Source organism: Lagopus muta, chromosome 1 (genome assembly GCF_023343835.1).
Source record: "Lagopus muta isolate bLagMut1 chromosome 1, bLagMut1 primary, whole genome shotgun sequence".
In the NCBI taxonomy this organism is placed as follows: domain Eukaryota; kingdom Metazoa; phylum Chordata; class Aves; order Galliformes; family Phasianidae; genus Lagopus; species Lagopus muta.
The window spans coordinates 39,347,537-39,362,698 of NC_064433.1; the positions used below are offsets into that span (position 1 = coordinate 39,347,537).

Below are 15,162 nucleotides of genomic sequence, written 5' to 3' on the forward strand. Positions count from 1 at the left end.
TGTGTCCTTCTCAAGGATACCACACTTGATAGCAATTACAGGATGGATATGCTCCTCCTTGATATTCCATATTATAATCTTCTTTGCTGATGTAATTTACATACATGTTTCTGTTGTGTTTTGTTTTGTTTCCTTTTTAAGTGAAATTAAGAGCTCCATTGAGATACAAAAGCACAGAAGTGAGCTTTTCAAATATATATGGCAACATTCATCAAGATCTTCCTTAAAGCCAAAAATACATGTATTTGCCACAAGATAGCATTTTTCTATTTGACATCATATACCACAGTTGTGTCCATGCATAACTAATTAATAAAATATCTTCTCTTCAGGAATAAAATGTCAAAAAGGAGTGTTAATGTAACAGAAACATCACTGGAGTTCACAGATCTGGAAAATAACTCTGAGTATAGTGCATATGTAGCAGCAAGTACAAGATTTGGAGATGGCAACATAAAAAGTGATACTATAATATTCAGAACTTCTGAAGGAGGTAAGCTTATATACAATATGAATATTTGATTTCATTCAGCCTTGATTTTCTGTCATTATAAAAATATTATAATATATTTTAATAGCTGTTTTCTCTACCTTATTCTGACATAAGTTCTGATAGGAAAAATGCTCCTCAGAGGCTCTTTCACAATCTCATAGGGATCTGAACAAAAAAATGAAATCTGTGCAATGATTTACTTGTTTGTTCTCTTTTAACAATTTTCAAAATGGTAGATCACTTCTTTAAATGGTCACATTGTATATAGGGCTGTGATTTTTTTTTTAGTTTCTTTACCGTTTCTGGTTTTCCCACCTAGCATATTGGTACAGTGCATTCCTATAGGCATAGTACACAGGCATATTTCAGATCTATCATACAGAGATCAATTTCGCAACGATCAGTAGCAGGACTAGTTTTTATCAGAGTCATAGCTCAAAAGGGTTTTTAAAACACTGGGTTGTAGAGTTTTCCCAGCCTTTGCTACTGATGCTGTTTTGGAAACATGAACTGATATTTTAGGGCAGGGGTTTAACGTATGGATATTGGAGTTTCCCTTCCAATTAATGTTTTCATACGTTATACAAAATAGAACAGCACAAAACAAATGATCACCTGCAGTGTTCAGTGCTCTACTGCATTTCTATGGAATGCTTTCATATATGTCCAGAACTATAGATGTAAATTCTTTTAAGCTGACATAAGGAATTGAGTTTGAGCCTCCTACATCTTCATGCTACTGACAAGAACCATATTCCTTACCAGATAGCAGGAGATTCTAGTTGAAGAATATTTACATGGTCCTTCCTGTATATTGAGTAGGATGAGGAAAGAGAGAAAAACAGAAATCACTGTATCGTCCAAATTTAAGTATCTGGTTAGCCTTCAAGAATTGTGAGCTTAAACTCTATTTATAATTGTCAAAGAGAGAAGGAGGCTTTTAATTTAGGTTTTCTGTGGGTTCCACAGCAATATGTGAAGCAACTTCTTCACAGTGAGAGTAATGGAGCACTGGAACAGGCTGCCCAGGGAGGCTGTCAATTCTCCTTCTCTGGAAATATTCAGGACCTTTCTGTATGCCTATCTGTGCAGCCTGCTGTAGGGAGACTGTTTTGCAGAAGGGTTGGACTCAGTGATATCCAGAGGTCTCTTCCAATCCTTACAAATCTGTGATTCTGTGAAATCCTTTTTTTTTTTTTTTTTTTTTTTTTTTCTTGTATTAACTCTATTTGGAGCTTAGAGACTTCACTTGGTCAACTTTAATGTTTATGAATTAGATAGTGTCAAAATTCTGTCACTAATTTGTGGGCATGCACAATGTAGGCTTTCTATGTGTGCAAACCAGTAAGTACAGGACAAATTCTGTAAGACAAAAGCTTCTGTGTGCCTCTGCACCTAAATAAAAACACATCCGAAAAGTATGGTTTTAAAATGTTGCTTGCAATTTCAATTTTACTTTATCATTTCTAGAAGCAGTTTTTATAACATATTCAGAAATACATTTAATTTGACACAGGATGTTGTCAAATCTGTAGGGGCTATTTCATGAGTGCTATAATGTACAAAACTGTTAGGTATGCTAAAACTTAACATATTTTCAGCTCCAGGTGACCCACCGAAAGATATTGTGTACAAAAACCTTACTTCCACATCGATAATGCTTTTCTGGTCTCCTCCTCAAAAGCCTAATGGAAATATACGGTACTATTCTGTTTATTTCAAAAATGATTCAGGAATATTTATACAGGTAAACTTCTTTTTTATATTCTTCAGTTGTACAATTCAGTAAAGTGTTCTAATAATTATTTTGGTAAACATAACTTATATCAATTTTACAGTTATCAGTGTAATGTTTTTTCATATTTTCTTTACCAAAGGCAGTTTTCTAACTTTCAAAGACAGAAGCACAACTTGTAATATTGTGTGTTGTGTTGTACATCTCATTGGACATTAAGCACAAGAAGAGTTATTTATGAAGCAAACAGGCCTCCTCTATTACTCTATAATGCAAAGCTTATGTACGGATATATGCACACATGTAATGCATATATAAACACAACACATAGACAGAAGACCCATTGCACATCCTCGAGACTTATTCTTATTCTGATCTGTCAAGTTGAAGTAATTCCTGTAACAGCTCTGCTTATACTTTTTAGTGCATGTTTGCACAGTACTGAAAATAAGAAGGTAATACTGTCAAATTAGAGAACAGTTTATTATTTCATATTTTTGTTACTCTCAGAGATAAATTACTGTTTAGTATCTTGAAACCAAGACATTTAGAATCCTAGCATAAAGCATAAAAGGCAAATTTTACGTGATTATTCTTTGGTGATCTGGACATTCTCTTCTAGCTTTTTGTTGTTGTTGTTAATTCTTTCGTTCTTAATTATACGTCATATTTATTAATTTTACATACAGAAATACTCTCCTTTCTAAAAGTGTGCTTTTATAGAGCAGAAATAAGTTTCCTTTACAGGTTTTGCTTTATAAGCTTTATATATGGGGAAGAAAAAAAAAGGGAGATTTTAATATCATGAAGAGATTAATGCATGAAAAATTACCTGTGCTGCCTAAGTTTAACCTCAAGATTTGTCTAGTGTGAGGTATTGTTGTGTTTGAGGATAATAGAAAAAAATTTCACAGATCTTAGAAATAACTAAATTCAACTAATAACTGGTTGAATCATTGCTGACGTGTTTCAGTGTTCACACATCTTTGACTTCCCTGAAACTGTGTAGTTGCTAGACTCTGTCTGCATATTTTCTGATGCAATCAGGACCATGCCATGCATTCACATTCTGATGAGATTAAAATTAGGGCTACAGTTCAGAGTGTCAGCTTCTACTTGCACACAGTACTGGACCAACAGCATTTTTCTTGTCCTAACAAATCCCTGGAGAAACTTTGACACCAGTTTGTTGCCTGAACAAACACATCCTATGAAATTTGTCTAATACTTGGACAACTAAAGGAATGTAAGAGGAGGTCTACAGCCTATTACTGTGTTTAGGAAGGAGGGACTCCAAGATGAAAGAGTAAGGTGAAACTGATACAGTGAGACCTATTATCCCTCTGGATTTGCTGAGGATTCTGGAAATGAAGGATAGGGAAGATGGAGCACAGTACCATTTGCCAAACAAGATGAGGGTCCAGTTTTGTTGCAGCATAAAGGAGTTGCGCAAGGGAAGGACGGTGGCATGGGCAGAAGTTTCTGCTGTGCTGTCTGATTATGTGCTTGACAGCAGAAAGACGCTGCCAATAGCTGCACTTCTAGGTGTAGAAACCACTGTTTTCATCCTTTCAGCTTTGCTTTTTAACTCATTGCACTATGGGAAACTACCAGAAGATAAATTTCAGATACTACTGCATCTGTCTCTTGCTGGACTTGGAAGATCATCATTAATGTATCAAACTGTGGTGCACTCCTTATCTGTCTTCTCCCCTGAACTCCCTCTGCCATTCACATCCCTCTGTTCACTGTTTGGCATGGCAAGCACCATACCTACTCCTATACTGTTCCTTGGCATTTCCATGGATGTAAGACATTGAAACAGGAGAAAAAAAAACAACTTTTGCAAATTCGTCTCTGTCAGATACTTCATACTAAACTTTTACAACAGAGAAATGTGTGTGTGGAAGCCAGCGTGACTGGTATATGTGTAGAAGTCCTCACACATTTTTCAACTCCTTGGAGTATAAAGTGCTTAATCAGAATAACATTGTTAAAAACAGGGAATTTGTAGTTGCAGAGTAAAGCACTTCATTTAGTAAAAAAGAATCAAAAGACCTGAGATTAAAAATGCAATTTACTTCTTGGAGTGATACAGAAGGTCACAGGAAAAGTGGTTTCTTGTCCTAAAAAGAAAAATTACAAAAGTTCATAGGGTAAAGAATAATGCATAGTTCCTTTGCTTTACAGATCTACATGAAAAATTGCACTGTGGCTGTTCATTTAGAGGGGTTTCAATGCTCAGACCTGGCATTTAGACCAGAACAACAGAAGGAAATCTTAGTGGTGGAGATTAGATTTGAGGACTTTGGTTGATGAGAGGGCAGCTTCAGTGGAATACTGACAGGATCTGAAAAAAAAATTGTCAGAGAGGGAGGATTGAATGGCAGCCAAATACACTGATCATTATCAAGTAAAGGTAAAGATTTCCAGTACAGTGAAGTGAAGTGGTAGTCTGTGGTAATAACTTGAGTGCTTTCCAGGCAGCATTGCTAGCAGGTAACAGAAGAAACCATCCCTTGCTCCAGGCTAGATTCAAGTTCAGCTGGATCTTTCAGATTCTCCTGTCACAACTCTAGGGAAATTGCTACTTTTTGTTTTCTGCTCCTGGCTCTGCACCAGCGTGGTACAGAGATGACGCATTCTGACCAAGGACAACTCCTGCAATGTTGCTCTTGTTCTTGCTACTGCTATGTCATGCTGTTGGATTCCTGCAGTTAAAGCTTTCACAGTTTGAAATAGCAGCTTTTCAAATTTTGTTCAGTGGTTCCTTGTGTGATGATTCAAGCAGTCATACTACCCACACTCTCAGTGTTACCATGGAAGTAAGTGAAAGAATCAATGGAAGCAATTTTCTTGTTGCTACATAATGATACATACGCAACATTATTGACTTGAACAAACTATTTTATTCAATCTCTGTACACTTGTGTTTTGATTGGAAAGAAAGTGAGAAAGGTGCAAGTTTCTAATATAAATTTGTACGTGGACACATGACAGCTGTCCTGCTCCAGACTAGGCAGGAGAACCAGAAGCTAAGCAAAAAAAAAAACATGCTGCTCTTCTAACAGCATATTAGACCCCACAACATACAACTGGAACATGACTGGATGCAGTTCAGAGTGGAATTTGGCTTGATTCATCTTAGAATGCAGACAAGGATTGCAAGCAATGTGCTGTATTAACAAGCAACTTTTTTCTCTTGCCAGTACGACCAGTAGGGGAAAAAGGAAAATGCTCTAAAGTACAATGCAGATTTTTGAAAAGCTGGTCTCAAAACAGTACAGACCACAAGAGGCAAGATAGCAAACAGTGTGTTTTATATTTCTTGAGGGATGGCTTGGATTAGGCCTCAAAGTATTACTACTCACCTGATATCAGAGTAATATGATATTCTAACTTAAAATAACAATATGGTACAATGAACCTAAAGAAAAAAAACAATGGGAAAAGGTTAAGAGCGAAGAAGAGCAACGCTGTATTGTCTGAATAGAACCAATTACAGCTTTATGCCAATGGAAATTTCTGCTGCTGCCTAGGGTGAAGAAGATACTACTTTCTGCTGACACTTTCATGGCCTGTATTGCTTACATGTAGCTGCTTTAATAATCTGATACTTCGCTATGTCAAAACTTCTTTCATGTATGGATGAAGAAGGGGATAGAAGGAAGAATTTCTTCAGCTGTAGCCAAAGATCCTAAGCTGTTTGCTTTCATCTGCAGCCACAGTTAATTGTAAAACTTCCTATAGTGCCCTGTCCCCAGGGTACAATTAGTACAAGTTTCATCTTTTCTCAGTTTGTACCCACACAGCTCTTCCTGTTCTTCCTTTACTCTTCATTATGTGTTCTTTTCTAATACTCTGTTATACTGGAAGTTCGAGGTATTCCTCACTTATCATTCCTTGGGCTCCTTGTATTAATGGCACTCTCTCTTTAAAAAGCTTTTTGTTGAACCACCAAAACCCCTGTTGTTATAGCATTCACATTAGTTCACCACATGCCAAACTGACAGGCAGCTGGCTAAATTGTAAAGGTATGCCTTTTAAAGTCAGAGTTGGATTTTCAGCTGTTCATATTAGTAAACTCACGATAAATCTAAACTCAAAATTTGATGTGGTACCTTTGACAAATTTAGCTTGAAAACTCAGAAATATTTTAAGTCCTTTTTTGATCATACTAGTTGTTATTACTATTCAGTTATTAATGTCAGCTACTGAGTATTACTCATAAGAAAAATATACAATAGTAGGAATAACAGGAGGCTAGTAGGATGATGCATCTCTTTCCAAAGGCATTTTCTGCCACACTGTGCTTGAGCATCAGGTTATTTAATTAAATCCCTTTTTTGATCCTTAGCTTCCTGCATCTTCCTCTGCCTGAGTATAAAGAAAACTCTTCCCAATCTTTTTCAGTTATTTACATGAAGACAGTGTTATCTTCCATCTATATTTAGATGAAAGTCATATATAAAGGTAGAATTTCTTTGTATTTTGCCTGATGTTGACCTAACCTGATCTTACATAGAATCCTCTCCATGTGCTTTAAGTCTGCCAGTAGGAACGGATATAGAAATCTGTACTGTCAATTTGTGCAGCTTCATTGTGTAGATGAGTGCTAGTAACTGTTGGCAAAAACAGTTGTGAATATCTCAAGGAAATCAACAAGTATTACCTCTTTATGTTTGTTTTTGTTTTGTTTTCCTACAGAAATAACATAATTTTGCCTGTACAAAAAAATAATAATATGTCATGTTATATTATATATAAATCAATAGAATTTGCAGGCAGACAAAGAAATCATGCACCACTCAGCTATTTAGTAGAGAATATCACAGTGATTTCTTCAATAAGAACTTTCCTCAAGAGAAATATAGCCTAATTTTATTACATGGTTTTAGTATGCCTTTCTTCATGCACAGTATTTCTGAATATGCAAACATTATTGTCATCTTAACTGCTGATGCATCTGCTCAATGGGGCAGCGTGGCTGCTTGAGAGGAATTATACTGATACTTCAAAGCTGGAGCAAAGGTTTGGCTTCCTAGCCCTATACAGGATCTGACTATCTTCATCGGGTGCATAACCAAACCACTGTGGGTTCTCTGATTGAGGTTGCTTTAAAACGATTAAGATGTGACAGTTTTTGTTATATGTTATAGCTGACCTTTTGCAAATAATCCAAATTATTTTTTTCTTTCCAGTTTCAAAAATAGTTCATTCCAAAACAGCCTCCTCATAATATCTGATCTAAAGCAGTAACCTATTGCAACAGTCATAGCTTTGGCAAAATTTTGTATGTAGTTTGAAAGAAAATAGGATTTGGTTCTCATGCAGTTTTGATAGCAAATAACTGCACAAGGAAAAGAATTCTGTTTGTCCCTTCAGTTCAACACAATCCAATGAAGATGGTTGTTTGCATTAGAAATAACGACTTGTTCTAAATGATAAGCATAACTAACAAAAGGAACCATTTATCATGTGTTTTAGTAAGATCTCTGCTCCAGGAAACTTTTAGTTAAAAGTCAGTTTTATGTAAGATCTATTTACAATAGGAATAAAGTGAGGGAAGTGCTTTGGTTTACTTTATATAGATCAGACAAGACAATCACATGTGCTCATGTAATCTATGAACAATTATCAGATTTTTTTTGTTGTTTACCTGTTGCAATATGAATAAACTCACTACAATATTACAGATCTAATGTGATTACAAACAAAAAAAAAAAAAGTGGATTGAAATTCAATTACTACAAACAACAGGAAGAGTCGATTTGGTATACTGTGGTGCTTAGCAGGAGTAATACTTCACATCTTTGTATAAATAACTTGCATATTTCCATAAAAATTGGAACTTATTTGTAGTCAAAGTATAGATTTACTTCCCCTGAAAAGTATGGTGAATCATCTCTCTCGGTGATGATGGCTAAATGGGAAGTTACAAAAAGAAACCAGTGAATGAATAACATTGATTTTCAGTGATAACACATTTCTTTTTCCTTCAGAATTTCACAAGTCATGATAATGACAGCAATGTCAATATGTCATCTGCAGTTTTGGATGATTTGGCCAAATACAGCCATTATACTCTATGGTTAACTGCAAGTACAGCTTTTGGAGATGGAAACAAAACCAGTGAAATAATAGATGTGTACACAGATCAGGATAGTAAGTGAATAACTTCTTGATGTTACAGTGTATATCAGTGCATTCAATTCAGTATTCACTCATATTCATTATGCACTCATTCAGTAGTCACTCATTTTAAAATGATTTTACCTTTAAGATGGAAAAGTTAAAATAAAAAAAATGCAGTAAATCATACTTTAAAATTTTCCTTTGCTTAGAAGACATTTTGATCTGAGTTTTTGCTTTGTAATACAGCGAATTGTAGTTCAGAAGCTCTTTTTTTGGATGCAATCAATAAGAAAATTATCTTAAACCATCATTAAGGCTCTTTAATTAGTCAGATGTGACAGAGATGGTTATACATATACGCTATAAAAATATTTTGCATTTGATAGTAAAAAATAAATAATTTTAAGAAGTTTTACAAAATATTTAGTGTTTTACAAATGAGATTTACAAATAATCATATTTTGGGCATGTATTTCTGTTGGGTTTGGGTTGTTTATTGCTGTAATCCACGTATTTATTTTTTGTTTTTCTCTCCCAGTCCCAGATGGTCCTGTTGAAAATCTGGTCTATGAAAACATTTCCTCATCTTCTGTGAATGTAAGCTGGCTTCCACCATCCCAGCCAAATGGTTTAGTCTTCTTTCATGTTTCTCTAAGTTTATTACAGTTGGGAACCAGTAAGATATTGTCTTTTCTTACTTACAATACAAGCATCATTTTTGACAATCTGGAGAAATACACTGATTACATTCTGAAAATCACACCAACTACTGAGAAAGGATCTTCTGAACTGCATGCTCTAAGTCTGCATATAAGAACTGATGAAGATGGTAAGTTTAAGAATAGTTTTTATTCATTCCTAAAGAAATTTGGAAAATAAATAGTTTTTGAAAAGAAAAACAAACTTTATCTTTCTCATTTTATTTAAAACTTCATTGTTTGCAAAATGGCAACCAACTGCTACACATTTCATCTTGAGTCCATGAAATTGTATTTTACTCAGAACAAAACTTTAACCAAAACTAAACTATCTAATCTAGCTGAAACACGTTTTTCATTATAACTCATATTTTTTCTGAGGTTATCCTTTTTTATTCTCTTTCTTATTTCTTTTTGTAGTCCCAGAATCAGCACCTATAATCAAAACATTTTCAAATCTCTCAACTACCTCAGTTATGCTTTCATGGGATCCTCCTGTTAAGCCAAGTGGTATTATAATAAGCTATGATTTAAATTTGTTTGGGTCAGAAAAGAATGTTTCATTCTCTACCACCAATAATTTTATCATCTTGGAAGACCTTGTACCATCCACATTATACAGTATTTACACAGCTGCAAGAACAATAAAAGGATCTGGTCCATCTTCTGTTCTTCATTTCTACACGGATGAATCAGGTAAGCAAATTTGATTGTAACCAACATCGAAATTTTTGCTGTATATTATTGCATCTGACTCAAATCTGACATCCCACATTGAAAGAGCTGAGATGAAAGATTTATTTTCCAATGTTTTGAGTGAAGAGCTCTCAGAAGAAAGAAACACTGCAAGAGAAATCTTTTCTTAGTTCTCCTCCCATCACAGTGTGCCAGAGGAGGTCATGTTCTGCATAGAATTACAAAAGTAATTTCGTGGAGGAACATCTTTTGCTTCCAGAATGTATTAGAGTTGATCAAGTGTCAAGGAACTTGAAGAAAGCAACTTCATCTCTCTTTGTGCAAAACTGAAAAATTATAAAACATGGAAATATTTCTGACATTGTTTCAGGTCTCCTTTACAAAAACCTCCTCTCACCTTTGTGGTAAATGATGCTATCTTGTAGGTATATGTATAGATATAGGAAGACAAATACATTTCATTCCAAGAATAAATTCCAAGACTTTTGTTAAATGTCTCAGTTCTTACAATGGGCCCATTTAAATGATAAATAGTTTTTTTTCAGATATCTGAGAAGATCCCTTGCTGACTAAACATATTCCTGGTTAATGGAATCTCCCTCAGCAATTCCAGAGACTTAGCATACAAGAGAAGTGTTTGTGCTGTTAAGCTTATGAGTTGCAGAAGTCATTCCCTGTCTGCCTACTGTGCAGTCTTTTGCAGTCCCCATGGGAAATGAGGTGTTGTCACGACCCCAGTTTCTTCCATGGTTCTTGTTTCAGGCCAAAAAGAAATAAAATAAATACATAGGAATGAAGAGCCAATCTATTGAGTTCAAATACAAATGGTAACAAACATTTATATGTTCTGCTGCTTCTCTGAAGTGCTTGGTTTTGCCTGGAATATTTGTAATTTGGATCTAAAGAGCATTTTTCTTTTGCAGTGCCATTAGCTCCACCCCAGAATTTCACCGTTACCAACTACACTGCAGATTCTGTGTGGCTAAAATGGGATCCAAGTCCTCAGCCAAATGGTGTTATTACAAGATATAATCTAAAGATTTATCACAACGACACTGAAAAAATATTTTATCAGGTACGTTTGTAGTATTTGTGTTCAATTTCTTTGCCAGATAAAGTCTTCTTCCAATCTTCTACAAACAAAATTTATGACAAATACTTTAAAGGTCTCTTCTGCTCCTACAGTTAGGAAACTTCTATACCCTCCCACCATGCATATAGCTCAGATTTTAAAATTTAATAGAAAAATGTAGTTACATCTTAATTTGCTTTCAGCATCTAATATTTCACTAATTGCAAGCTTTATTAATCTTTAGTTCGTATTTCCTTTTAAGTATAATGTTAGAAAATGACAGAAGTGACTTGTTTTGTGGCCATTTTGTATCTGTGGACTTCCAACATTCAAAAAGAAGAAAAGAAATTCCTCATCATCTTGAAAAAAAAAATGGTTAAAACTTGTTTAGAGGTTTTCATTTATTTATTTTTACAGAATAGCAGGATAAAACTTTACTGCAATAGATGCTGTAAAATTAAGTATAGAAATTGATCAAGGCATTTATGTCTGGTTCCTTGAATGGTTAGCAAGCGGAGACCAACATTGCATCTCAGGCTTAGAAACTGTGTAGTGTTCATGAGAGACACATGAAAAAAAAAAAAGCTAGAGTGAGAAAACATTGCTGCAATCAGCTATACGTTTGAGACAATGTAAGGTCTGCTGTGAGACTGTGAAGAGAATCTCCCTCAGCAATTCTAGAGACTTAGCATACAAGAGAAGTGTTTGTGCTGTTAAGCTTATGAGTTGCAGAGATCATTCCTTGTCTGCCTACTGTGCAGTCTTTTGCAGTCCCCATGGGAAATGAAGTGCTGCCATGACCCCAGTTTATTTCCATGGTCCTTGGAGGAGCTGAGATACCTTGCAGATACAACAGATGCCTTTGGAATCACATTCTCTGAGAGCCATGAAGTTCCCCAAAGGTTATTCTCCATTGTCTCTCTGAGGCAGACTCCAACCCAAATAAATTACAGAAACTGCATCAGTATTTGAATGAAAATGCCATGCCCCACATTTCTTTGTGTCCAAGAAACCAGATTTAGGTTGTAGCTATGAGAAAGACAACAAGCAATTTATTTAGAAATACTGTAGTTAGGCACCATAATTCTCTGATAACATGAATCCTATAAAATTTTCACCAGGTTTTAGAATCACAGAATATCCTTAGTTGGAAGAGACCCATAAGGATCATGGAGTTCAACTCCTGACTCCACACAGGACCACTCAAAAATCAGACCATATGTCTGAGAGCATTGTCCTGATGCTTCTTGAACTCTGGCAAGCTTGGTGGCACGACCCCGGGGAGGCTGTTCCAGTGCCTGACCACCCTCTGGATAGGAATGTTTTCTTTATATGTTACCTGTCTCTCCACCTGACACAGCCCCATGCCAGTCCCTCAGGTCCTGTTGCTATCACCAGAGAGCACCTGCCCCTCTGCTTCCCTTATGAGGAGCTGTAGACTATGATGAGGTCTCCCTTCTATCTCCTTCAGGTTGAACACTTTTTTTTTTCTTGCTGAAGTTCAGATCTTTCCCTGGTGCTTTTGGAGTCCTTTCAAAATATGCACAAAATATAGCATAAGTGTGTGTGATGTCCCCCATATGTTCCTCATAGAGAAGCTGTCAATGTAAGAGCTGGATAAGCACACAGTGAGTTGGAATGAAAACTGGCTGAATGGCCAAGCCCAGAAGACAGTAATCAGTAGTACGAAATCTCAGAGACCAGTAGCTAGCAAAGTATTCCAGGGGTCAGTACTGGGTCCAGTCCTGTTTAACATCTTCATTGATTATCTGAATGAGGGGGTAGAGTGCAGCACCAGTAAATTTGCAGATGACTTGAAATGGGGGGGACTGGCTGACTCATGACAGAGCTGTGCTGCTATCCATAGAGCCTTTGACAGTCTGGAGAGGTGGGCTGACAGGAATCTCGTGGGGTTCAGCAAAGAAGAAATGCAGAATCCTGCACCTGGGAAAGAACAATCCCAAGCACCAGGACTTGCTGGGAGTCAGCCTGATGGAAAGCAGCTTTGCAGAAAAGGACCTGGGGTCCTGGTGGGCACAGAGTTGAACATGAGTCAGCAGCACACCCTTACTGCTTAGCAGGCTGATGGTATTCTTGGGAAAAGTGTCACAGCACACCAAGAGAGGTGATCCTTCTGCTCTACTCAGCACTGGTGAGGCCATAGCTGGAGCACTGTCACCAGTTCTGGGCCTCCCAGTACAACAGGGGCATGAATATTTTGGGAAGAGTATAATGGAGGGCCACAAAGATGATAAAGGGACTGGAGCACTTCTATGAGGAGAAGCTGAGACAGCCGGGACTATTCAGTCTAGAGAATAGGAGTATCAGTGAGGACATTACTAACGTGTATAAACACCTGGAGAGAGGATACAAAGAGAACAGAACCAGACTTTTTTCATTGGTGTCCAATGAGAGGATAAGAGAAAATGGGTACAAACAGGTTCTGTCTAAATCTCAGAAAGCACTTCTGTGCCATGTGGGTGACATAGCACTGGCACAGGCTGCCCAGAGAGGCTGTGGGGTCTCCTCCTTGGAGGTTTTTAAAAGTTGCCTGGGCATGGGCCTGGACGCCCTGCTCTGGGTTTCCCTGCTTAAGCAGGGGTTGGAATAGATTGCCTTCAAAGATCTCTTCCAACTCTAGCCATTCTGTGACTCTAAAGAACTGCTACCAGCAACTGTACTGTGTTTTTTAGCTCTTCATCAAACTCTGTTGAGGTAAATTAAGGGAAATGTGAAGCTATGACTCATGACTTCTTTCACTGAAGATGTGTACTATGGAAATAGGTGGTTGATAAAGAGTTTGATAGAGAGAAGGTGGTGTAGAGGTGGTGAGAGTTCTCAGCATTGGGGGGGAAGAAAAGGCATATGTGGAGTTAATCTATTCTAAAAATGCTATGGTAATTATGATGCCATCCTTTGGCATATCTTTCTTACAAGCCACAGTGAAAGAGGGAGAGAAAGGAAAGGAAGAATTTGACCCCGCATTCCTTTCAGTTGAGCTCAGGAACTACTTTGTCTGACTGAAAGATACTGAGAGAAGAGGCAAGACTATAGCTCTAAATTTTCTCTTCATTTCAGTGGGTTCAAGATGAGGCCCACAATATTCACAAAGATTAAGTATGTACTAATAATTTTTCCTTTTTTTAAGAATATTTCAGGTTCAAACAATGAGGCAAAGCTCGATGGATTAAAACCATTCAGCACTTATTTTATCAGTGTCTCTGCATTTACCAAACTTGGGAACGGGAATCAGTTCAGTAATGCTGTCCAGTTTACAACAATGGAATCAGGTTAGACATGGCTTTTTGTAAGCTACCATTTTGTTTATGTAGATTTTCAGCAGTCTTCCCCTTCTTTCCAGAGAAAGTGTAACATGACAGTATCTCATTATCTTCTGCTTCTGTAACACCAATCCACATTTCTATTGTACCGGATAGACTGGGTTTGAAGTTTGATGTCGGAAGTGTAGAATTAGAAATGATCTCATTGAAATTAGAAGCTTATATGGCTACTATAAATCTTTGAATAGCATCACAGGTAAAGGGAGGAAAATCAGATATCAGACTTTGCAGATCAAAACAATAATTCAGATCCTTGTGAAAATAACTGAATTTTTAACAGCATCAAAACTAACTGGACAAAAGATTGGCAAATGAACTGGAACATCTTTTAAGAAAATGTGATTTTTTAGAAACATATTTGATCATTTATTTTAGGAAAGAAAACCAGTTTTAAATTAAATATCATAGTTTGTTAGGTCTTATTCTTCCTGACATCTAGGAAGGTCAATGCAATGTAACTGATTTAGTTCATTAATTATGTATAGTTTTGACATGTGCCTTCTACACATCTTGAAGTTGTAGGTTGTTTCAAAGCGAAAAATTATATAATGTGGAAAAGAATACTTGACATCTGCTGAAGAGAGACATGGAGCTCTGTGAATGTGTGAAGCTGACTTTTGGGCAAAATTGCAACTCTTTGTTGCAATTCCCAGGCTGTTCTGCTCATCGAGGGATGTCTAGGATACTAGCATGGATAGAAGTCTGTGTCTGAAATCCCAGGTTCCCTTACATAGAGAACAAAGGGAGCAGAGGAAGTAGCAAAACATTCCATACCTTGACTGCAATTTTTCATGGTTATACTTCCAGTGAAATATTCTTTCCAGAGTTGATATGATAGCAGTTCTGGAAAAAAATATGTGCTTTACTGTATCCAGTGTTTAGATCACAAAGAGAAATCTGGACCATCAATGAACTGGATCAGGTTGGAAGTTGGATCTCTGCAGCTGGAAAGTGTCCTGCCAAAAAGCCAAAGTCCCCCTTCAGTTGAGTCA

The 15,162-nt window shown here is 36.6% G+C and overlaps 1 protein-coding gene across 4 annotated transcripts in view; it reads left to right on the forward strand.

Annotated features, from left to right (window-relative positions):
* PTPRQ (protein tyrosine phosphatase receptor type Q) overlaps positions 1-15,162 on the forward strand; it is a 122,231-nt gene that overhangs the window by 52,442 nt on the left and 54,627 nt on the right. For all 4 annotated transcript variants that reach the window (XM_048958793.1, XM_048958767.1, XM_048958777.1 and 1 more), the window contains exons 35-41: positions 333-493; positions 2,095-2,240; positions 8,231-8,393; positions 8,902-9,192; positions 9,482-9,757; positions 10,681-10,832; positions 13,978-14,119. In XM_048958793.1, the coding sequence (XP_048814750.1) occupies positions 333-493; positions 2,095-2,240; positions 8,231-8,393; positions 8,902-9,192; positions 9,482-9,757; positions 10,681-10,832; positions 13,978-14,119 (1,331 nt within the window). The remainder of the gene's footprint in view (positions 1-332; positions 494-2,094; positions 2,241-8,230; positions 8,394-8,901; positions 9,193-9,481; positions 9,758-10,680; positions 10,833-13,977; positions 14,120-15,162) is intronic.